The sequence below is a fragment of the Mobula birostris genome, chromosome 5 (assembly GCF_030028105.1).
Source record: "Mobula birostris isolate sMobBir1 chromosome 5, sMobBir1.hap1, whole genome shotgun sequence".
NCBI classification, from domain to species: domain Eukaryota; kingdom Metazoa; phylum Chordata; class Chondrichthyes; order Myliobatiformes; family Myliobatidae; genus Mobula; species Mobula birostris.
The window spans coordinates 90,098,555-90,123,609 of record NC_092374.1 but is presented as its reverse complement, the minus strand read 5'-3'; the positions used below and the strand labels follow the sequence as shown (position 1 = coordinate 90,123,609).

Sequence of the window (25,055 nt, the reverse complement as noted above, 5' to 3'; positions counted from 1 at the left end):
AGGAGTTGCCAGTCAGCCTTGAACTCAATGTGGGACTGCCTTCGGGACTCCAGCTCCGGATCTTTCCCTTGGGATTTACTCCCAGAAAACTTCTCTATGTGCGGGTACAGCCTCAGGGCAACAGCGGTTTGGGATCAGAGTCTTCCTTCTCCTAGATAAGCTGCCAACCACGGCGGACGAGCCCCGTCTGCCCGATGACTAGTTTTAAGGCATCAGTAACCTGCCTTTGCCCCTTCTCCTGACAATAGAAATGATTCCACTGGGCTTGGTAGCTAAGTCACAAGTGAAGGCCAGGAACTGGACTTGGTTATCAGAGGCTACTTGAGGCTGTGGTGCTGGCTCGAAGGGCCGAATGGCCTACTCCTGCACCTATTGTCTATTGCCATTGTGAACATTTATAGGTAGTGGGAACTTGCCCTCGTTACCACCTCGATACAGTGCGAAATATGCCCTTCTGGCCTTTCAAGCCACTTTGCCCAGCAACCCACCTAGTTAACCGTAGCCTAATCAGGAGACAATTTAAAATGAACACTTACTCTACTAAACTATACGTCATTAGACTGTGGGAGGAAGCTGGAGCACATCAAGGAGAACGTACAAATGCCTTACAGACAATGGTGGAAGTTGAACCTGGTGCGCTGATACCATTGTGCTAACCTCTAGGCTGCCGTGCTTTGATCCCCTCAAATTTCCACTGTGTTGAAATCAGAAGCTGCCTGGATGGATTGTCACACCATTGGGTCATTGCTATTCTGAACATTAAAAGATCTGTACAGAGTGGAGAGTGCAGGATCTCAGGGTGCAGCCTCAGAATTGAGATGAAGAAGAATTCTTTAGCCTGAGGGTGGAATTTGTGGCCATAGAGAGCTATGGAGGCCAAGACATTGGGTGTATTTAAGGCAGAGATTGCTAGGTTCTTGACTGGAAAGGCAGTTAAGGGTTAAGGTGGACAAGGTGGAATGATGGGATTCAGAAAAACATTTTGTTTATCGCACCATTCTCTGCAAATACTAGAGACTACTGTGCACGTAAATCCCAGTACATCAGCAATTTCTGAGATACTCAGACCTCCCCATCTGGCACCAACAATCATTCCACAGTCAAGGTCACTTAGATCGCATTTCTTTCCCATTTGTTCTGGACAGCCTCTCAACCTCTTGGTCATGTCTGCATACTCTTATGCATTGAATTGCTGCCACATTTGGCTGATTAGATACTTTGCAAAAACAAGCAGGTGTACAGGTGCAGGTGTACATAGAAAGGTGTCAACTGAGCATATGTAAATGTGGGTCGGTGTGTGCAACTCATGCCCTTCATTCAATGTGATCACGGCTGACTTCCCCCCAGACGTCAACGACTCTGTCAGATATTTATCAAACTCCACCACAACCCGCTCAAGGACAGCGAATTCTGGAGATGTATGGCCAGCTGAGAGAAGGAAGATTTACACACCCTGGTTTGAAATGACGGACGTACTCTTTTGATTTTGCAACTGAATGCACCTGTTCAACTTCGCAACCCAGGAAATTCAACAAAGAAAATTACTGAAGTCCAGAACCACAGAAATGAAACTGAAACACAGAGACATTGCTGTAAATTTGAACAGACTCTTTATTAGACTGCATTTGAAGAAATGAAAATCAGAATTAGATTTATCTCACTTGCTAATGTATGACACAAAACACTGGAGGAACTCTGCAGGTCAGGCAGCAATGATGGAAATCAGAATCAGGTTAAATATGTCATGAAATTTGTTAACATTCTGGCAGCAGTACAATGCAATAGATGATAAATATGGAAAAAAATACCGAAGTACAGTAAATATACACCAGGTTTCTGTACCTCCTTCCTGACTGTAACAATGAGAACAAGGTCTGGCCTGGGTGATGGGGGTCCTCAATGATGGACGCCTCCTTTTTGAAGCATCGCTGCTTGAAGATGTCCTGGATACTACGGAAGCTAGTGCCCATGATGGAGCTGACTGAGTTTACAACAACTCTCAGCAGCTTCCTTCAATCCTGTGCAGTAGCCCCCTCCGCTCCATACTAGACGGTGACGCAGCCAGTTGGAATGCTCCCCATGGTAAATCTGTAGAAAATTTTGAGTGTTTTAGGTGACATACGAAATCTCCCCTGACTCCTAATGAAACAAATAAACAGCCAACATTTCGGGCTGAGATCCTTCTTCAGGACTGGAAAGAAAGTGGGAAGATGCCAGAATAAATGGGTGGGAGGGGGGAAGGGAAAGAAGGATTGGGTGAGCTCATGGAATATTGAAGATTAAGAGGAGATTTGATGGAGGTATGCAATATTATGAAGGGTATCGACAGGGTAAAGGCAATCTGCCTTTGTCCACTGAAGTGTGGGACTACAATGAGAGGTCATGGGTTAAGGGTGAAAGGTGAAACGTTTAACAAGAACTTGAGGGGAAACTTCTTCACTCTGAGAGGCATGAAAGTGTTGAATGAGCTTCCAGCACAAGTGGTGCATGCGAGCTCGAATTCAATACTTAACGGAAGTTTGGACAGGTACATGGATGGTAGGGTTATGGAGGGCTATGGCCCCCGGTGGTGGTCATGGGAGTAGGCAGTTTAAATGGTTCAGCACAAACTAGATGGGTCAAAGAGCCTGTTTCTGTGTTGCACTTTTCTATCACTCTATGACTATGGTTGAAGAGTCAAAGGGTAGCAGAGATCACAGAGGAGGAGCAGTGAGAGAGGGTCTCACTGAATTTTCGTTGAAGAGAAGATTTAAACTTCAGGGTAGGGGTCCCTCAAAGAGACTTCACAATAGAGTAGCAAATGGTGAACAGGAGATTCTGCAGATGCTGGAAATCCAGAATCTTCAGATTGTCTCATATTAACGTATGAGGAGCGTTTGATGGCTCTGGGCCTCAAAGTTTCAAGGAATGAGGGGAGATCTCCTTGAAACCTATCGAATATTGAAATTCTAGGTTGAGTGGACATGAAGAGGATGTTTCCTATAGTGAGGGAGTCTTGGACCAGAGAGTGCAGCCGCAGAATAGAGGGATGTCTCCTGAGAACAGAGGTGAGGAATTTCTTTAGCCAGAGCATGGTGAACCTGTGGAATTTATTGCCAAAGGTGGGGGTCAAGTCATTGGGAATATTTAAAACAGATGTTGATAGGTTCTTTATTAAAAACAGTGTCAAAGGTTATGGGAGAATACAGGAAAATGGGGTTGAGAGGGATACTATATCTGATATGATAGAATAGCAGAGTGGACTCAATGGGCTAAATGGCCTAATTCTGCTCCCTTGCTCCCGAGGTTGAGAGAAACGACAACTAAAGGTCATGGGTTAAGGGTGAAAGGTAGAATATTTAAAGGGAAGTCCTTCACTTAGAGAGTGGTGAGAGTGTGGAACGAGCTGCCAGTGCAAGTGGTGAATGCAGTTTTGATTTCAGCTTTTAAGAGAAATTTGGGTAGGTACATGAATGGGAGAGATGTGGGGAGGTATGATCCAGATGCAGGTCGACCGGACCAGACAGATTAATAGTTTGCACGGACTAGGTGGGCCGAAGGGCCTGTTTCTATGCTATAGTACTCTATGTCCATGACTACTATATGATCTATAGTTTTGCAGCAGCATTACAGTCCAATGACACAGAATTACAAATTTAAAAAGTTGATATTAAAAAGAAAAACAAGGCAGAGTTTATGGGTTCATGGACCATTTGAAAACGTGATAACGAAGGAGAAGCTGTTCTTGAATTGTTGAGTCTGGTTCTTCAGTCTCCTGTACTTCCTCCACAATGTTTATTTATCTATTTGAGATGCAGTGCAGAATAGCCCCTTCGAACCGTGATGCCCAGCAATCCCACCCCCCGCCCCACCTGATTGAACCCTAGCCTAATCATGGGACAATTTACAATGACCAATTAACCAGCCAGCCGGTATGTCTTTTGGACTGTGGGAGGCCCACACGGTCATGGGGAGAACGTACAAACTCCTTACAGGCAGTGGTGAGAGTTGAACCCGTGTCGCTAGTACTGTTAAGTACCACCCCCGTGGTAGTAACGAGAAGACAGCATGCCTCAGGTTTTGACAGATTGTGACCTGTACATTCTGGAGAGAGATACAGACATAGTGCCTCTGTTGATTAGAACAATGCAGGTTTCACTGGGGCTCTGTTCCTGAGTACGGTTAGTAACCGGCGTTATCCATCATATGTAAATTAACAACAGTCTGTGGAAAAGGCTCAGCAGCTCAGGCAGCATCTAAGTTGGGGAATAAACATAGTGTGCCCACAACTCACTAACCCCGGCCCATGCACCTTTGGGATGCAGGAGGAAAACCATAGCGCCCGGAGGAAAGCCACACAGTCACGGAGAAAATGTACAAACTCTTTACGGGCAGCAGCGGGAATTGAATGATGATCTTACGGCTGGTCCTACAAAACATCGCGCTAACCGCGACGCAACCGTAACACCAACCTAGATCTCCTCTGGTAGCATTTGGTGTTGGAGTCCGTGTCCAATATCCCTGTGAGCACTTATTTCCCATCTCTGATCCTGATCGCGCCCAGGGAGGGGGTGAGCTGTCCTCTGGAACTGGCATTGGTTGAAGGAGACCCCTCATCTTGGAGGGAGCTCCAGGATTCTGAAGCAGCAGTTGAGAATTGGTCAAACATCTGGATTGACACCTTCATCTGTGAGCTCCTTGGACTGCAGACCCTGAGAATCAGAATCAGGTTTAATATCATGGACATTGTCGTGAAATTTGTTATTATGCGGAATAGTAAAATATATTCCAGAAAGTTGACGCTTGGCATAAGGTGCATTTATGACACAAGTTAAAAAGTAAACAGTACAATACTAGACCCTTCCTGCTGAAAGGTCTCAGCCCGAAACATGGACTGTACTCCTTTCCATAGATGCCGAGTTCCTCCAGCATTTTGTGTGTGTTGCTTGGACTTCCAGCATCTGCAAATTCTCTCTTGTTTGTGATTTGAGTACAACACCACTGGTGCTTCATACATGATGAGACCTGGGTGGTGGCAGGGAGTTCAGTCGCCTCACAATATGGGGGAAGAAGCTGTTTCCATTCCTAACAGTTTTTGTCCTAATGATTTGGTACCTCCTGCCTGTTGGTGGGTGGGGGGGGGGGGGTCAAAAAGATTGTGGGATGAATGGGAGGAATCCTTGACAATGCTAGGGCCCTACATGCACAGCACTCCTGATAAATATCTTGGATGTGTGGAAGAGAGACCCTAATGATCCTCTCTGCTGTCCTCACAATCCTATGTAGGGTTATCTTCATTGGTGATTGGATTACCTCAGTACGTGGGACCAATTACTAACGGGAGGGGTTGGAGAGGATCCGAAGGAGGTGGGGAATGGTCCCAATGTTTCCAGCTTTGAACTGACCTCTTGCCTCTCTCTTCTTCTAGTGATTGGCCATGGCAGCTCCCGTCGTGGTAGTTTCCCAACCGCAGATGACCACCACAACCACCACGGTGGTCACCAATTCAAGACAAGGCTGGAGCACTGGCATCTGTGACTGTTGTGACGACTGCGGCATCTGTATGCACCTGCGCACCCCCACCCTACGTGCCTGCATTCACCCGCACACCGCGCACCGCGCCCCCCGCCACTTCCGACAAACGATGGGAAGCCGGAGATGGAGACAGTTGAAGGGCGGATTCAACAGGAGGGTTCATTGTAGGGATGTCCAAGGACAGGTGCTACAGACACGCTCACAAACACACGCACCAGAGCACCACACATGCTAAAGGGTGCAGGCCACTCACTTACACACACACACACACACACACACACACACACACACACACACACATCTCCCCACACAAGATGTCACACAGGCTGATGCATACATCCATGGGTACCATGCAGTCTCTGCCAAAGGCTTGTGTGGGGAAGCGTATGGTCATGCACTTTGGGAGAAGGAATGAAGGCGTAGACTATTTTCTAAATGGGGAGCAAATTTGGACATCACAGGTGCAAAGGGACTTGAGAGTCTTCATGCATTATTCCCCAAAAGTGAACTTGCAGGTGAGTCTGTGGTGAGGAAGGCAAATGCAATGTTTGCATTCGTCTCAAGAGGACCAGAATATAAGTGCAAGGACGTATTGCTGAGGCTTTATAAGTCATTAGTCAGGCTGCATTTGGAGTATTGTGAGCAGTTTTATCTAAGAAAAGATGTGCTGGCATTGGAGAGAGTCTGGAGGAGGTTCACGAGAATGTTCTCAGGAATGAAAAGGTTAATGTATGGGGGTGTTTGATGGCTCTAGATCTGTACTTGCTAGAGTTTAGAAAAATGAGAAGGATCTCATTGAAACCTACCGAATATTGAAAGGCCTAGATAGAGTCGATGTTTCCTATTGTGGAGGAGTCAAGGGCCAGAGGGCACACCCTCAGGAAAGAGAGACGTCCATTTAGGACAGAGATGAGAAAGCAGCTGGTGGTGAATCTGTGGAATTCATTACCACAAATGGCTGTGGAGGCAAATCATTTGGTATACTTAAAGCAGAGTTTGATAGGTTCGTGTTTAGTAAGGGTATCAAAGGTTATGGGGAGAAGGCAAGAGAACGGGATTGAGAGGGATAATAAATCAGCCTTGATGGAATTCACCTCTATAGACAGCTTTGGAGTCCAAAGCATTGGGTATATTTAAAGCAAATGCTCTTGATTGGTAAGGGCGTCAAAGAGAAAATAGGAGAACGGGGTTTGAGGTGGATAATAAATCAGCTACGATGGAATGGCAGAGTAGTCTCGTTGGACTAAATGGCTTAATTCTGCCCTTGTGCTCTCAGGGTTGATTTGTTGTTGTGCTGCTGAACGTGGTGGACACACTCCGCTGGCACTGGAATATGCGATGTCTCTTGCAGGCTGCCCCCAGCACATCCTTAGGTTTATTAAATACAGACAATGCTTGTCACTGTCCGTGTGATAAATAAGATGATCCGAATTCGGCTATGCACGCAGACGCACTGTAACCGTGTCACTCAAATACAGATAAAAAGCAGAGCACTCATACTCACACTAAAGAGAAACACATGGACAGAGACAGGCACACGCACACGCACACTCACATTCACACACTCACACACACAGACACACTCACACACAGACACACTCACACACTCTCACACACACACACTCTCACACAGACACACTCACACACACTCACACACACACACACACACACACACAGACACTCACACACTCACAGACACACAGACACAGACAGACAGACACACACACACACACACACACACACACACACAAGTCAGGACATGAGCAAGAAGATCTGCATCAAACCTAGTGCCAAATTCGACTAAACTTTTCTAAATCCACAGTCAGTGAACAGCACTGTTCAGCTCTGTCACTGGCCACACCAATCTCCTCCTCTCTCCAGTTGCCTCATGTCAAACCCTCCCACTGGGATCAGATCCAGTTGCCACAGAACAGAGAGAGCTTCCCAGTTTAACCCATTTAATTTGCGGCAGAGCCGTGTGACAAGGTGCAGGTGGGTGGGCCATAGACACAGGAGAAGTGTGTCAGGGACTGACATCTGACATAGACACACTGTGTACATACATCTATTGATGCTTCTGGACACATCTTCAGTGATGTTCCTGGAATCATCGGGTGTTTCGGGTCTTTCAACATCATACAACCTCCTCCAGGTGACCCAGCTAGGGCTGATCAGACCCCAGCTTGTGTCCAGATGGCTAGCTACTTATGACTCCATGGCTCCCCTCTTCTGAGCCACAGCCATCTTGAGGCCCTCTCTGCTGCATCGGTGGTACTGCGGATGGCTCTCCTCTTCCTCTCTCCTTCAATGCCCAAATTGCTGAAGGCTCTAACTAAGGAACGGGCTATGAATCCCCTACAACCAACCTCCACTGGGAGACACTTCGCTCTCCATCCAGCTTGCTGACAGTTGCTGACTAGTCCTGCGTACTTAGAGAGCTTCCTTTCAAAGGCCTCTTCCAAGCTATCTTCCCATGGGACTGTCAGCTCCAGCAGCACCACTTGCTTAGTAGACTCAGACACTAGGACAATGTCTGGTTGCAGGGTGGTAGCTGCGATATGGTTGGGGAACTTCAGCTGCCCTTCAAGGTCCACCAACAGCTGCCAGTCCCTTGCAGAGGTCAGAATGCCTGCAGATGTTCTTTTGGCAGGTATTGGCTGCTCCCCAGCTCTGACAAAGGCAATGGTCTGCTTGGAGGGTCGGGACCGCTTCACCCACTCAACTCCTGCATTGATGGCTTCAGCGATGGTCTTCAGGACCTGATCATGCCTCCACCTGTACCGTCCCTCACCAAGTGCCCTTGCGCAGCCGCTGAGGATGTGCTCCAGGGTTCCTCTCTTGGAGCACAGTGGGCACGCAGATGACTCTGCCTTGCCCCATGTGTGCAGGTTTGATGGGCTTGGAAGCACATCGTACACTGCCTGGATGAGAAATTGGATGTGGTGTGGTTCGGCTTTCCAAAGATCAGCCCAGGTCACTTTCCTCTCAACCACATTCTCCCATCTTGTCCAAGCTCCCTGTTGCTTCATTCCCACCGCCTTGCAGGCTCTCATCTCCTCCACTACTGCTCTCACCTCCTCCTGAACTAGACAACACCTTTCCTTCCCTCTGGTGTCCATTTGGGGAGTTGGAAAGGATCCTAGCCCAGCTCGGCCTCGTGTGACCACTCCCACCAGCCTCCTGTGACGCAGCCTCGCCTCTGCCTCCTGAACAGCTTCCTCTGCCCTCCACTTCCTGCCAGTACTTACTTGGATCTCTGCTCTAGCCACCTTCGGGTCACTTGAATCCCTATACTGCAGCACTTCTCTGGCTCTTGTTACCTTGAATTCTTCCTCCAAGGATTTGAAGGGCAGTTGCAGTTTGTTGTGGAGTCCATAGAGTGCAATGTTGCTCAGGCTCTTTGGCAGCCCCAGCCATCTCCTGAGGTGGTTGCTAACCCTCCTCTCTAAGGTTTCGACTGTCGAGATCGGAACTGCATAGACGAGGAGGGGCCACAGGATTCTGGGGAGAATGCCATGCTGATACACCCAGGCTTTAAACTTCCCAGGTAGGCCAGACTTGTCCACAGATTTCAGCCAGCCATCCAACTCAGTACAGGTTGCCTGAATGGATGTTGTGTCCCTTAAAGAGCTGTCAAAAACTTTGCCTAAGCTCTTGACTGGCTTTTCTGTGATGGTTGGGGTGGCTGTGCCTGCGATGCTGAACCGGAACTTGTTCCCCACCTTCCCTTTCCTCAGCACCATCGATCTTGATTTGGCAGGTTTGAAACGTATCTGGGCCCACTCCACCAGCTTCTCGAGCCCTTGCAGAATCCACCGGCAGCCTGGGACTGATTCTGTGGTGACTGTGAGGTCATCCATGAATGCCCTGGTAGGTGGTTGCCATTGAGCAGAATTCAATCTGGGCCCTCTGGACTCTGGTTCAGCAGACTTAGTGAGCATGTTCATGGCTAGGGAGAACAGTGTCACTGAGATAGTGCACCCTGTGATGATGCCGATCTCCACCTTCTGCCAGGTTGATGTAATTGCTCCTGAAGAGACCCTCATCCTGAAGTTGCTGTAATAATCAGCGATAAGGTCTCTGATTCTGCTGGGGACATGATATTTGGTCAGTATGCGCTGCACCAGCTTGTGCGGAAAGGAGTCGTATGCATTTGCCAGGTCGAGTCCCAACACTGACAGGTTGCCCTTGTTCTCTCTGGCCTCCCTGATGAGCTGTGTCACCACACCCATGTGCTCCAGACAGCCCGGCATCCCTGAAATGCCACCCTTCTGGACTGATGTATCAATATAGGTGTTCTTTGCTAGGTAGGTGCACAGCTGGTTAGAAACTGCACTGCAGAAGATCTTCGCCTCGACACACAGCAGGGAGATGATGCAAAACTGATCTATCTGGGTGGCATTTTCCTCCTTCGGGATCCACACCCCTTCAGCCAATCTCCACTGTTCTGGGATCTTCCCCCTTCTCCAGAAGATTCTCAGGATCTTCCACAGACGCAGCAGGAGTTTGGGGCAGTTCTTGTACACTTTGTACGAGGTGTTGCTTGGTCCTGGAGCCGAGCTTGCACTTGCTTTGCGGACGACCTCTCTGACTTCCTTTAGTTGCAGCTCTGACATGTCGAACTGCACATCCAGTTCAGGTGGGTCTATTAGGATGTCGCACTCTCCCAACTCCTGCTCTCTTTCAGGATCATTATATATCTTCTTCAGATGTTGGTCTATGTCTTCCTGCGAACAGGTCAGTTTCCCACTGCGCTTCTCCCCCAGCAACTCCTTGGTGAACTTGAAGGGGTTGGTGATAAAGGCAACACGTTTTCGGGCCCTTTCACGACGCCGCCTCCAATGCCACTCTGCCCGGCAGAGGACCCTGATCTTCTTTCGTAGTATGCACATCAGCTGGGCCAAGCCAATGCGCTCCTCTTCTCCTGCCTCCTTGTATTGGGACTTCAGCGCTTTCATCTCCTGCCTGATGTTGTGGATCCTCAATGCCCTTTGGTTCTTCGAGTAAGATGTTTTGGAGCCTTCCTTCTCCTCTTCCCCGAACCATTCAGCTGCGATACTGACAATAATTGTTGTCGTGGCTTGCAGCTTCCTATCAACCCCTCCCTTCGCCGTTGCCTCCAGAATTTGGTTAACATTGTCATCAAACTGCTTCCACAGTGAAGTTATGTTAGCTGCAGGCCATTTGATCCGCCTCCTGTTAGACTTCATGTTCGAGGGATTGTGGAAGTTCCGGGCACTATGGGGTGACTCCGGGCCTGGCCCCTCCTTCGTCTCACCAGGTTGGACACCTGCGCGTTGTGCTGCTCCTGCTCCCGCCAAACTCTTCATCCTTGCTTGGTGAATCTTCAAGCCGCGATCATTCTTGCAGATTTTGCCACATGCACACTGCTTCCTCATCGTCGTTTGTTCATTGCCTGGGTCTGATGTTGTTGTGGTGTGTGTGTGTGATCTGTGTGTTGTGTATTGTGTGTGGTTGTGTAGTGGGTATGGTGTGAGTGTCTGTGTGTGTGTGTCTGTGTGTTTTGTTGTGTGTTATGTTGTGTTTGTGGTTGTGTGTGTGTCTGTGTCTCTGTGTTGTGTAGTGTGTGTTGTGTGGGTGTTGTGTTTTGTGTGTTGTGTGTGTGTGTGTGTGTGTGTGTGTGTATTGTGTTGTGTGTGGGGATGTGTGTGTGGTGTGCTTGTGTGGTGTGTGTTTGTGTTTGGTGTGTGTGTGATATTTGTGTTGTGTGTGTGTGTGCGGTGTTTGTGTTGTGTGTGTCTGTCTGTCTGTGTTCTGGGTGTGTCTGTGTGTTATTTGGGTGTTGTGTGTGTGTCTGTGTGTATTGTGTTTGTGTTGTGTGTGGTGTGTGTGTGTCTCTCCTCTGTACCCTTTCCAATGCTTCCACATCCTTCCTATAGTGAGGCGACCAGAACTGGACACAGTACTCCAAGTGTGGTCTAACCAGAGTTTTATAGAGCTGCATCATTACATCGCGACTCTTAAACTCTATCCCTCGACTTATGAAAGCTAACACCCCATAAGCTTTCTTAACTACCCTATCCACCTGTGAGGCAACTTTCAGGGATCTGTGGACATGTACCCTCAGATCCCTCTGCTCCTCCACACTACCAAGTATCCTGCCATTTACTTTGTACTCTGCCTTGGAGTTTGTCCTTCCAAAGTGTACCACCTCACTCTTCTCTGGGTTGAACTCCATCTGCCACTTCTCAGCCCACTCCTGCATCCTATCAATGTCTCTCTGCAATCTTCGACAATCCTCTACACTACCTACAACACCACCAACCTTTGTGTCGTCTGCAAACTTGCCAACCCACCCTTCTACCCCCACATCCAGGTCGTTAATAAAGATCACGAAATGTAGAAGTCCCAGAACAGATCCTTGTGGGACACCACTAGTCACAATCCTCCAATCTGAACGTACTCCCTCCACCACCACCCTCTGCCTTCTGCAGGCAAGCCAATTCTGAATCCACCTTGCCAAACTTCCCTGGACCCCATGCCTTCTGACTTTCTGAATAAGCCTACCGTATGGTCCAAGAACCCAATGGTTGAAGAGAAGTAGTTATTCTGGAACCTGGTGGTGTGGGACTTCTGTACCTTCTGCCCGTTGTTAGTTGTCAGAAGTTGGCATGGATGGAATGGTGGGGATCTCTGATTGCTGTTGCCTTCCTGAGGTAATGCCTCCTGCAGGAACTACTGATAGTGAGGAAAGGTGTATTGGGCAGAGTTCACCACTCTTTGCAGTTTCTTACGTTCCTGCACACTTGAATTGCTCTACCAGAACACAGTGCGGCAAGAGTGGGCTAAAGCACCTGTTTCTATGCTACATCTCTTGTGAACTCTAACACTGAATTTACTACAGAAACCTTTGCTATATTAATGGTTGGATTATAATGTTGAAAACCTTCTGGAAAATTCTGTACAGCCAAAACATGAATTCTGGACTAGTATGTCTACACTAAAGTCAAGTTTAATGCTTGGTGCAAAAAGTTAGTTTTCAGCTTGAGTCTGTGGTGAGGAAAGCAAATGCAATGTTAGCATTCATCTCAAGAGGGCTAGATATAAAAGCAAGGATGTAATGTTGAGGGTTTATAAGGCACTGGTGAAGCCTCACTTGGAGTATTGTGAGGAGTTTTGGGCCCTTTATCTAAGAAAGGATGTGCTAACAAAGGAGAGGTTTCAAAGGAGGTTCAGGAAAATGATTCCGGGATTGAAAGCTTGCCATATGAGAGGTGTTTAATGCTCTACACCTTTACTCACTGGAATTCAGAAGAATGAGGGCTGGCCTCATTGAACCATATCAAATGGTGAAAGGCCTCAGTAGAGTGGATGTGGAGAGGATGATTCCTATGGTGAAGGAGTCTAAAACCAGAGGACACAGCCTCAGAATAGAGGGGTGTCCTTTTATAATGATGAGGAGGAATTTCTTGAGCCAGAGAGTGGTGAATTTGTGGAATTCGTGACACAGGTGGCTGTGGAGGCTAAGTCATTGGGTATACTTAAGGCAGAGGTTGACAGATTCTTGATTGGTCAGGGCATGAAGGGATATGGGGAGAAGGCAGGAGATTGGGGCTGAGAGGGAAATGCATTAATCATGATGTAATGGCAGAGCAGACTCGATGGGCTGAATGGCTTAATTCTGCTCCTGTACCTTATGGTCTTATTGTTAAATTTATTGAAAGGCTTAGACAGTGTGGACATGGGGAAGTCTAGCACCAGGGAGCACAGCTTCAGAATAAAAGGATCTACAATTAGAACAAGGATGAGTAGCAATTTCTTTAGCCAGAGGATGGTGAACCTGTGGAACTCATTACCACAGATTCCTATGGAGGTGAAACCTTTGAGTATATTTAAAGCGGAGGTTGATAGGTTCTCGCTAGTAAGAGCATCAAAGGTTATGGGGAGAAGGCAGGAGAATGGAGTGAGCCATGATGGAAGGGTGGAGTAGTCCCAATGGGCAGAATGGCCTAACTCTGCTCCAATGTCTTGTGGTCTTCAGTTAAGTGTTCTTCATTAACGTTCAAGAGGTCCGTCAGTTGATTAATAACTGTGCATGCAACAGAAGCTGCCCCGGAGCCTGGAGAGTGGGATATTCTTTCAGGTGTTTCTGCCCAATGGGAGGATGAGGGGAGAGAATGTCCTGAGTGGTGGGGGGGTTGGGGGATCTTTATTATGCTGGCAGTGAGGAGTGCAGACAGAATCCCTGGAGGTGAGGCTGCTTTCCATGTTGGCTGGGCTGTCAGTTCAGCTCACGACCTTAGCAATCAGAGACAAGTCCTCGAGTCACAGGGGACCACAGCATCATGTCCATGCTAACTGATGTGCTCTCCAGTTATTCCCAGTTTCCTCTGTTCGGCCCATATCGATCCGTGCGTGCGCGTGCATGTGTGACCTCTGACCTTTAGTCCCTGCTCTCCTCAGGTTGCCTTGCCTGCTGGTGCTTTCCTTGCTTCATGTGCAAGACGGCTGACGAGCTTGGAGAATGCCTTTGCCTCCCGCTGCTGGAGATCTGCTGTAACGGCTCTAGCTACATGTCGCCTGTGATTCCTCCGATCTCCCTCGTCATGCGAACAGCCACCCGTGAGCGCTACAACATCACGGTACGATCAAAGATCCTGGTATGGCACGATCCTGAGCCAAATTTCCAGAGCTGGGATAACCCCAACCATACCATCACCACTTTCCTCTCACTCATGGCCACGTTTCACCCTGTGTTCATTTGTTCTCTGTCTGTCGCGCTCTCTCTCTCTGTCCACCCCACTCTCTCTGTACACCCCGTCCACCCCCGTCCCCCCGCCCCCCCCTCTGCTCACCCCTCTCTCTCTGTCCCCCACTCTCTCTCTGTCCCTCACTCTCTCTGTCCCTCACTCTCTCTGCCCCCAACTCTCTGTCCCCCCTCTCTATCCCCCCTGTCGCCCCCCCTCTGTCCCCCCTGTCGTCCCCTCTCTCTCTGTCCCCCTCTCTCTCTGCACCACCTCTCTCTCTGCCCACCCCCTCTCTCTGTCCCCCCTATCCCCACAGTCCCCCCATTCCCCCTTCCCCCCTCTGCCCACCCCTCTCTCTCTTTCCCCCTCTCTCTGCCCCCCCCATTGCCCCCCTCTCTGTCCACTCCCCTCTCTGTCCACCCCCCTCTCTGTCCCATCTCTCTCTGTCACCCCCCTCTGCCCACCCCCCGCCCCACCACTCTCTCTCTGCCCCCCCTCCCTGTCCCCACTCCCTCTCTGTCCCGACTCCTTCTCTGTCCACCTCCCTTCCCCCCTCTCCCTGCCCACCCCTCTCTCCCTGTCTTCCCCATCCACCCTCTCTGTCCACTCCACTGTCTCTGCCCCCCCTCCCCCCTCTGTCCCCCTCTGTCTTGCCTCTCCCTCTCCCCCCGTCCCCCCTCTGTCTTGCCTCTCTCTCCCCCCTCTCTCTCCCCCCTCCCTCTCCGCCCTCCCTCTCCCCCCTCTCTCCCCCCCTCTCCCCCCCTCTCCCCCCTCTCTCTCCCCCCCCTCTCTCTCCCCCCCTCTCTCCCCCCCTCTCTCTCCCCCCTCTCTCTCCCCCCTCTCTCTCCCCCCCTCTCCCCTCTCTCTCTCCCCCTCTCTCTCTCCCCCTCTCTCTCTCCCCCCTCTCTCCCCCCCTCTCTCTCCCCCCTCTCTCTCCCCCCCTCTCTCCCCCCCTCTCTCCCCCCTCTCCTCTCTCCCCCCCTCTCTCTCCCCCCTCTCTCCCCCCTCTCCCCCCTCCCCCTCTCTCTCTCCCCCCTCTCTCCCTGTCCCCCTCTCTCTGTCCCCCCTCTGTCCCCCCTCTCTGCCCTCTGTCCCCCCTCTCTCTCTGTCCCCCCCTCACTGGCCCCTGCCCCTCTCTGTCCCCACTCTCTCTCCCCGTCCACCCTCTCTCTCCCCATCCATCCTCTCTTTCTCTCTGTCCACCACTCTGCCTCTGCCTCACCACTCTCTCTCCTCCTCCCCCTCTCTCTCCTCCTCCCCCTCTCTCTCCTCCTCCCCCTCTCTCTCCTCTCCCCCTCTCTCTCCTCTCCCCCTCTCTCTCCTCCCCCCCTCTCTCTCCTCCCCCCTCTCTCTCCTCCCCCCTCTCTCTCCTCCCCCCCTCTCTCCTCCCCCTCTCTCTCCTCCCCCTCTCTCTACCCCCTCTCTCCCCCTCTCTCTGTCCCTCCCCTCTCTGTCCCCTTTCTCTCTCTGTTCCCCCCCATCCTTTCTCTCTCTCCCTCCCTCCCTCTCCCCATGTCATATTTTGTCTGTCTTTCTCTGACTGTGTGTCTCACCAGTTCTGTGCCACCGAATGCAGTTCTGGCTGCCGCACTACAGGAAGGAAGTGGTGGAAACAGTGGGAACACAGAGGAGACTCGCTCAGTCTGTACGGGGGACCGTAGTTATAAGGAGAGATTGGATTTCCTTGGGAGTTTGGCTGTGATTGTGTTTTTCTCCTTGAGGGGTGAATTCGTAGAGCTTTCTAAAATTGGGAGGGACCTAGATAGGATGGATAGTCAAAGTTTTTTGTTCTAGGGCAGAAAGTCTAGAACTAGAATACACAGTGTAAGGAAATGTAGAGAAGGTTTGACTCAAATGCAGAGCAGCAGAGGTGATTTAGTGGTGAGTGATCACGTTAATAATAAACTGCACAGTAACAAGCAATGAGGGGACACAAAACAAGAGAGAACAGATACTTAACATGATGAACCTACAAAGTAACAGAAGGCTAGCAGCAACTGGTTGAGGCTGGCTGGTTCAATGGGTGAAGCAGGGCTGTGAATGAGAGCTGGGTTTAAATAGGCTGCAGGTGACAAGTTGGAAATGAGTGGCAGGTGATCACTGTTGGCTGGGTGGAGAGTGGAAGGTGCCTGATTGTGCAGGCCTGGGTTCATAGTCAGAGTGAAGACATTTAAAGGAGATCTGAGGGGTACATTTTCCATTCCGAGGTTGGTGAATATCTGGAACGAGAAGTGACGACAGAAACAATGGTAGTGTTTTAAAGGTGAACACAAGAGATTCTACAGATGCTGCAAACCCTGACTGAAATCCGGAAGGCTGGAAATCCAGTCCTGATGAAGGGTCTGGGCCATATCCACTACTATTTGTAGGATTTTCCATTCAAGGGGATTGGTGTTTCCATACAAAGCTGTATTGGTTTCACTACACATCTATAGAAGTTCATCAAAGTTTAACATGACATGCTGAATCTTCTCAAACATCTGTGACCTAACTGGTGCTTTTTAAAGCTGCAACTAACGTCCCAGCTTTTACCCTCATGGACACTTTATTAGGTTGCTTCTGTACCTAATGAAGTGGCCACTGAGTGTGAGTTCATGGTCTTCTGTAACTGTAGCCCATCCACTTCAAGGTTCCAATGTTGTGCATCCAGAGATGTTCTTCTGCACACCGCTGTTGTAACTCAAGATTCAAGTTTGTTTAATGTCACTTCCAGTATACAAATGTAAAGGAGCGCAAAACAACAGTCCAGATCTGATGACACTCAAAAGAAATTACACAAGAATTGGAATAAATATACATATATAAGATAGCTTATATACCTTGATTGGACATCCATAAAGTGATACTAGGTGCAGGAGAATCTATATAGAAACAATATAGTGTGGTGGGGTGGGTTAGTGGATGCAGGTGTTGATCAGCCTTGCTGTTCGGGGAAAGTAACTGCCTTTGAGTCCAGTGGTCCCAATGTGGATACCATGCAGGGATTGGGACAGATAGTCCATGAGCAGGTGGGTGGAATCCTTCATGTTGTTACTGGCCCTTTTCTGGCACCTTTCTGTAAATAGATATACATCTTTGATAGTGGGTAGGCTGGTGCTGGTGATACGTTGGGCAGTCTTGGCTACCCATTGGAGGCCGCAGTGTGGTTTCCATACCACGCACAGATAATGCTCACTACTGCGCATCTGCAGAATGGCATGGGTATGGATGTGCAAAGTCCAGCTCCCTTCAGCCTCCTCAGAAAGAGAGGTGTTGAGCTTTCCTGATTGTGTTCTGGGACCGTGAGAGGTTATTTAATTTGCTGTCAGCTTGAAGCAGTCTGGCCATTCTCCTCTGACCTCTCTCATTAACAAGCTGTTTTCACTCACAGAACCGCTGCTGACTGAGTGTTCTTTTTTTTGTTCTTCACACCACTCTCTGTAAACTCTAGAGACTGTTGTGTGTGAAAATCCCATGGAGATTAGCAGTTTCTGAAGACTCAAACCACGCAGTACGACACCAGCAATCATCCACACAGTCAAAGTCACTTAGATCGCACTTCTGATGTTTGGTCTGAACAAAACTGAACCTCTTGACCGTGTCCGCATGCTTTTATACATTGGGTTGCTGTCACATGATTGGTTGATTGGATATTTGCATTACATAGAAACATAGAAACATAGAAAATAGGTGCAGGAGTAGGCCATTCGGCCCTTCAAGCCTGCACCGCCATTTATTATGATCATGGCTGATCATCCAACTCAGAACCCTGCACCAGCCTTCCCTCCATACCCCCTGATCCCCGTAGCCACAAGGGCCATATCTAACTCCCTCTTATATATAGCCAATGAACTGGCCTCAACTGTTTCCTGTGGCAGAGAATTCCACAGATTCACCACTCTCTGTGTGAAGAAGTTTTTCCTAATTTCGGTCCTAAAAGGCTTCCCCATTATCCTCAAACTGTGACCCCTCGTTCTGGACTTCCCCAACATCGGGAACAATCTTCCTGCATCTAGCCTGTCCAATCCCTTTAGGATTTTATACGTTTCAATCAGATCCCCCCTCAATCTTCTAAATTCCAACGAGTACAAGCCCAGTTCATCCAGTCTTTCTTCATATGAAAGTCCTGCCATCCCAGGTATCAATCTGGCGAACCTTCTTTGTACTCCCTCTATGGCAAGGATGTCTTTCCTCAGATTAGGGGACCAAAACTGCACACAATACTCCAGGTGTGGTCTCACCAAGGCCTTGTACAACTGCAGTAGTACCTCCCTGCTCCTGTACTCGAATCTTCTCGCTATAAATGCCAGCATACCATTCGCCTTTTTCACCGCCTGCTGTACCTGCATGCCCACTTTCAATGACTGGTGTATAATGACACCCAGGTCTCGTTGCACCTCCCCTTTTCCTAATCCGCCACCATTCAGATAATAATCTGTTTTCCTATTTTTGCCACCAAAGTGGATAACTTCACATTTATCCACATTAAATTGCATCTGCCATGAATTTGCCCACTCACCCAACCTATCCAAGTCACCCTGCATCCTCTTAGCATCCTCCTCATAGCTAACACTGCCGCCCAGCTTCGTGTCATCCGCAAACTTGGAGATGCTGCATTTAATTCCCTCATCCAAGTCATTAATATATATTGTAAACAACTGGGGTCCCAGCACTGAGCCTTGCGGTACCCCACTAGTCACCGCCTGCCATTCTGAAAAGGTCCCATTTATTCCCACTCTTTGCTTCCTGTCTGCTAACCAATTCTCTATCCACATCAATACCTTACCCCCAATACCGTGTGCTTTAAGTTTGCACACTTATCTCCTGTGTGGGACCTTGTCAAAAGCCTTTTGAAAATCCAAATATACCACATCCACTGGTTCTCCCCTATCCACTCTACTAGTTACATCCTCAAAAAATTCTATGAGATTCATCAGACATGATCTTCCTTTCACAAATCCATGCTGACTTTGTCCGATGATTTCACCGCTTTCCAAATGTGCTGTTATCACATCTTTGATAACTGACTCCAGCAGTTTCCCCACCACTGACGTTAGGCTAACTGGTCTATAATTCCCTGGTTTCTCTCTCCCTCCTTTTTTAAAAAGCCGGGTTACATTAGCCACCCTCCAATCCTCAGGAACTAGTCCAGAATCTAACGAGTTTTGAAAAATTATCACTAATGCATCCACTATTTCTTGGGCTACTTCCTTAAGCACCCTGGGATGCAGACCATCTGGCCCTGGGGATTTATCTGCCTTCAATCCCTTCAATTTACCTAACACCACTTCCCTACTAACAAGTATTTCGCTCAGTTCCTCCATCTCACTGGATCCTCTGTCCCCTACTATTTCTGGAAGATTATTTATGTCCTCCTTAGTGAAGACAGAACCAAAGTAATTATTCAATTGGTCTGCCATGTCCTTGCTCCCCATAATCAATTCACCTGTTTCTGTCTGTAGGGGATGTACATTTGTCTTTACCAGTCTTTTCCTTTTTACATATCTATAAAAGCTTTTACAGTCAGTTTTTATGTTCCCTGCCAGTTTTCTCTCATAATCTTTTTTCCCCTTCCTAATTAAGCCCTTTGCCCTCCTCTGCTGAACTCTGAATTTCTCCCAGTCCTCAGGTGAGCCACTTTTTCTGGCTAATTTGTATGCTTCTTCTTTGGAATTGATACTATCCCTAATTTCTCTTGTCAGCCACGGGTGCACTACCTTCCTTGATTTATTCTTTTGCCAAACTGGGATGAACAATTGTTGTAGTTCATCCATGCAATCCTCAAATGCTTGCCATTGCATATCCACCGTCAATCCTTTAAGTGTCATTTGCCAGTCTACCTTAGCTAATTCACGCCTCATGCTTTCAAAGTTACCCCTCTTTAAGTTCAGAACCTTTGTTTCTGAATTAACTATGTCACTCTCCATCTTAATGAAGAATTCCACCATATTATGGTCACTCTTACCCAAGGGGCCTCTCACGACAAGATTGCTAATTAACCCTTCCTCATTGCTCAAAACCCAGTCCAGAATAGCCTGCTCTCTAGTTGGTTCCTTGACATGTTGGTTCAAAAAACCATCCCGCATACATTCCAAGAAATCCTCTTCCTCAGCACCTTTACCAATTTGGTTCACCCAATCTACATGTAGATTGAAATCACCCATTATAACTGCTGTTCCTTTATTGCACACATTTCTAATTTCCTGTTTAATACCATCTCCGACCTCACTACTACTGTTAGGTGGCCTGTACACAACTCCCACCAGCGTTTTCTGCCCCTTAGTGTTACGCAGCTCTACCCCATATCGATTCCACATCTTCCCAGCTTATGTCCTTCCTTTCTATTGCGTTAATCTCCTCTTTAACCAGCAACGCCACCCCACCTCCTTTTCTTTCATGTCTATCCCTCCTGAATATTGAATATCCCTGAACGTTGAGCTCCCATCCTTGGTCACCCTGGAGCCATGTCTCTGTGATCCCAACTATATCATAATCATTAATAACAATCTGCACTTTCAATTCATCCACCTTGTTACGAATGCTCCTTGCATTGACACACAAAGCCTTCAGGCGCTCTTTTACAACTCTCTTAACCCTTATACAATTATGTTGAAAAGTGGCCCTTTTTGATGCTTGCCCTGGATTTGTCGGCCTGCCACTTTTACTTTTCTCCTTATTACTTTTTGCTTCTACCCTCACTTTACACCCCTCCATCTCTCTGCACTGGTTCCCATCCCCCTGTTGTGAACTAACCTCCTCTCGCCTAGCCTCTTTAATTTGATACCCACCCCCCAACCATTCTAGTTTAAAGTCACCTCAGTAGCCCTCACTAATCTCCCTGCCAGGATATTGGTCCCCCTAGGATTCAAGTGCAACCTGTCCTTTTTGTACAGGTCACACCTGCGCCAAAAGAGGTTCCAATGATCCAAAAACTTGAATCCCTGCCTCCTGCTCCAATCCCTCAGCCACGCATTTATCCTCCACCTCATCGCATTCCTACTCTCACTGTCGCGTGGCACAGGCAGTAATCCCAAGATTACTACTTTTGTGGTCCTTTTTCTCAACTCCCTTCCTAGCTCCCTATATTCTCCTTTCAGGACCTCTTCCCTTTTCCTACCTGTCATTGGTACCTATATGTACCACGACCTCTGGCTCCTCACCCTCCCACTTCAGGATATCTTGAACACGATCAGAAATATCCCGGACCCTGGCACCAGGGAGGCAAACTACCATCCGGGTCTGTGGACTGCGTCCACAGAATCACCTATCTGACCCCCTTACTATCGAGTCCCCTATCACAACTGCCCTCCTCTTCTTTGCCCTACCCTTCTGAGCTACAGGGCCGGACTCTGTGCCGGAGGCACGGCCACTGTCGCTTCCCCCGGGTAAGCTGTCCCCCCCAACAGTACTCAAACAGGAGTACCTATTGTTAAGGGGCACAGCCACCGGGGTACTCTCTATTACCTGACTCTTCCCCTTCCCCCTCCTAACCGTGACCCACTTGTCTGCCTCCTGTGGCCCCGGTGTGACCACATGCCTGTAACTCCTCTCTATCAACTCCTCACTCTCCCTGACCAGACGAAGGTCATCGAGCTGCAGCTCCAGTTCCATAACGCGGTCCCTTAGGAGCTGCATCTCGATGCACTTGGCGCATCGTGCAGGTGTACCTCATAAAGTAGCCACTGAGGGTATATTGAAGATGACAATGTCATACTGTATACTTTCTTCACCCGCCCCCCCCCCCGCCCCCATGTAGCTGGTTTGCTGATAGGAATGTGGGGAGAGCGGCTGGTGGTGGGTTTGGACTCCATAGGGCTGAAGGACCAGCTGAAAGGGGTGACACTGTTCGATGTGGGCAACTTGCCAAAGTTTGGACACTGACGGCTCGTTCTGTCTCTTCACTCAGGGATCCATCTGCAATGACTGCTGCATTATGTACTGGTGTCTCTCGTGCGGCTGGTGTCAAATCGCCAGGGAGATAAAGCAACGCAAGCAGCAGGTGACCGTAGTCAACGCCACCACCTCCATGTTGCCTCACCCGACCTATGTACCCCAGCCTATGTACGCAGGCCAGCCTTCCAATCAGGTGGCCCCTCAGTACCCACAGTAAAGCTGTGTGTTTGGGCTGAGAAAGTGATCTATGCAGAGCAATAGAAGTTTGAAATAATGTTTGTTGGATTGCACTCTCCCTATCGGACACTGACCGGTGTCTCTCAGTCCCTCTCTCTCAGGGGATATCTGTAAACTGACTGGTGTCTTTCAGTCCCTCTCTCTCGGGATATCTGTACACTGACCGGTGTCTCTCAGTCCCTCTCTCTCGGGATATCTGTACACTGACCGGTGTCTCTCAGTCCCTCTCTCTCAGGGGATATCTGTACACTGACCGGTGTCTCTCAGTCCCACTCTCTCTCAGGGTTATCTGTACACTGACTGGTGTCTCTCAGTCCCTCTCTCTCATGAGAATATCTGTACACTGACCGCTGTCTCTCAGTCCCTCTCTTTCGGGGAGATATCTGTAAACTGATGTGTATTTGATTGTAAAAGTGAACCCTGATTAGTTAGAGCCCAGCATATCGCAAAGAACTCTGCCAGCTTCAAACAGGCCATTTGTGTGAATCATCTACCCCAACTTGCGTGGGGCAGAACAAAATCTCAATCTCACAGCAAGAAGGTCCAAAACATTTGGAAGGTAGAACCCACACACATGGGCACTTGATCACTCACGTACAGTCACCCAGGCACACAGAGATGCAGACAACACACACATAGTGCATATACACACAGAAACATATGTACATGCACATAGACACATATGTATACACACATACAATAGGCATAAACAGACAACATGAACCCAGATGCTGCACTGCTGCCTGTGAAGAGTTTTCACATTCTCTCTGTAACTCCAGGGCTTTGCTCCGGGTGCTCCAGTTCCCTCCCACAGTCTGAAGACATACCAGTTAGTAGGTTAATTGGTAATTGGTGATTAGGCTAGCATTAAATCAGGGATTGCCGGGCAGTGCAGCTCGAAGGGCCAGAAAGTCCTATTTTGCACTGTAACTCAATAAATAATAAACAAACATACATTCACATATGCACATGCATGCAAGGATCCTTTATCCTGTAAATAGGACACAACTACTCTCCATACAAAGTGGGGTGATCTAGGAACAGCTAGTGTATCCAGTTGTGGTCACATCCAAGGCCACCCACAGAATATCGTTTTCATGCCCCTTTCCTCATTGACAACTTAACCCCAGATTCTGAAACCTTCCCTCCTTCAGAATACTGCTCTTGTTGACAGCGTTTCCTTTCTGAACATTACCTCTAACTTCACTCATCGGTCACAACTGGTCCGTATTCCTATCCGGTTGTTTGTACTTTAAGGAGATATACCATATATTTGTCATAAACCATGCACTAATTCTTTAAATGTTTGATGTTGCTTTTCTGGTCCTGTATCTTTTCAATCACCGGATCCAATGTTTGTTACAATTTTTTCCCAAGTTTATATTTTTGATTTAAATTCCCAGTTTCAAATCCAACATGTGATTTTAATAAACCATGCCATGATTAAAGTTGGTGGATGTAATTATGGTCTACAGTTGGATTGGAATTGGAATGGGTTTATCATCGTCACATGTACTGACATAGTGAAAAAATTGCCTTCCATACAAATCATTGCACAGTGCATTGAGGCAGAACAAGATAAACCAATAGCAGAATGCAGAGTAAAGTGTAGCAGCTAAAGAGAAAGTGCAGTGCAGGTAGAGAGTAAGGATCAAGATCATATTCAATGTTCAAAGTAAATTTTATTTTCTAAGTACATATATGTCATTGTATACAACCCTGAGATTCCCCGTGGGCATACTCAACAATTCAATAGAATAATAACCATAACAGAATCAATGAACGACTCCCAAACTTGGGCATTCCACCTGAATGCAGAAGATAACAAACTGTGACAAGGAACAATAATAAATAAGCATTAAATATCGAGAACATGAGATGAAGAGTCCTTGAAAGCAACTCTTAGGTTGTGGGAACATTTCAATGATGGGACAAGTGAAATTGAGTGAAGTTAGCCCCTTTGGTTCCAGACCCTGATGGTTGTGGAGTAATAAGGTGTTCCTGAGCCTGGTGGTGTGAGTCCTGAGGCTCCTGTGCCTTCTTCCTGACGAGAAGAGAACATGTCCAGCGTGGAGGGGGTGGATATTGCTTTCCTGCAACAGCATTTCATGTAGATGTGCTCAGTGGCTGGGGACCTTACTTCTGATGGACTGGGCCATATCCAGTACTCTTGTAGAATTTTCCAGGCTGTGATGCAGACAGTCAATATACTCTCCACTACACATCTATAAAGTTCGTCAAAAGTTTTAGATATGTCAAATCTCTGCAAACTCCTAAAAAAGTAGAGGCACTGCCATTTTCCTTGTAATTACACTTGCATGCTGAGCCCAAGACAGGTTCTCTGAAATAATAACACCCAGGAATTTACAACTGCAAACCCTCTCCACCTCTGATCCTCCAGTGGGGACTGGCTCATGAACCTCTGGTTTTTTTCCTTCTCCTGAAGTCTATAATCAGCTGCATGATCTTGCTGAGATTGAGTGAGAAGTTGTTGTTCTTACACAATAAAGCCAGGTTTTCAAGTTCCCTCCTATATGCTGATTTGTTACCACCTTTAACTGAGCCTATGACAGTGGTGTCCTCAGCAATATTTTGAATATTGCATTGGAGCTGTGCTTAGCCTCACAGTTGTTAGTGTAAAGTGAGTAGAGCCCCCCTGCTAAGCACACAGCCCTGTGATGCAGCTGTGCTGATAGCGATCGTGCAGAAGACGTTATTGCCAAA

At 48.2% G+C, this 25,055-nt stretch overlaps 1 protein-coding gene across 1 annotated transcript in view; it reads left to right on the top strand.

The window, feature by feature from the left end:
- The window catches only part of LOC140197295 (placenta-specific gene 8 protein-like), a 43,262-nt gene extending 19,244 nt beyond the window's left edge, over positions 1-24,018 (top strand). Inside the window, exons 2-4 of the mRNA XM_072257232.1 lie at positions 5,408-5,540; positions 13,939-14,117; positions 22,108-24,018. Coding sequence (XP_072113333.1) covers positions 5,417-5,540; positions 13,939-14,117; positions 22,108-22,311 — 507 coding nt within the window. The 5' untranslated portion in view covers positions 5,408-5,416 and the 3' untranslated portion in view covers positions 22,312-24,018. The remainder of the gene's footprint in view (positions 1-5,407; positions 5,541-13,938; positions 14,118-22,107) is intronic.
- The last annotated feature ends 1,037 nt before the right edge of the window (positions 24,019-25,055 follow it).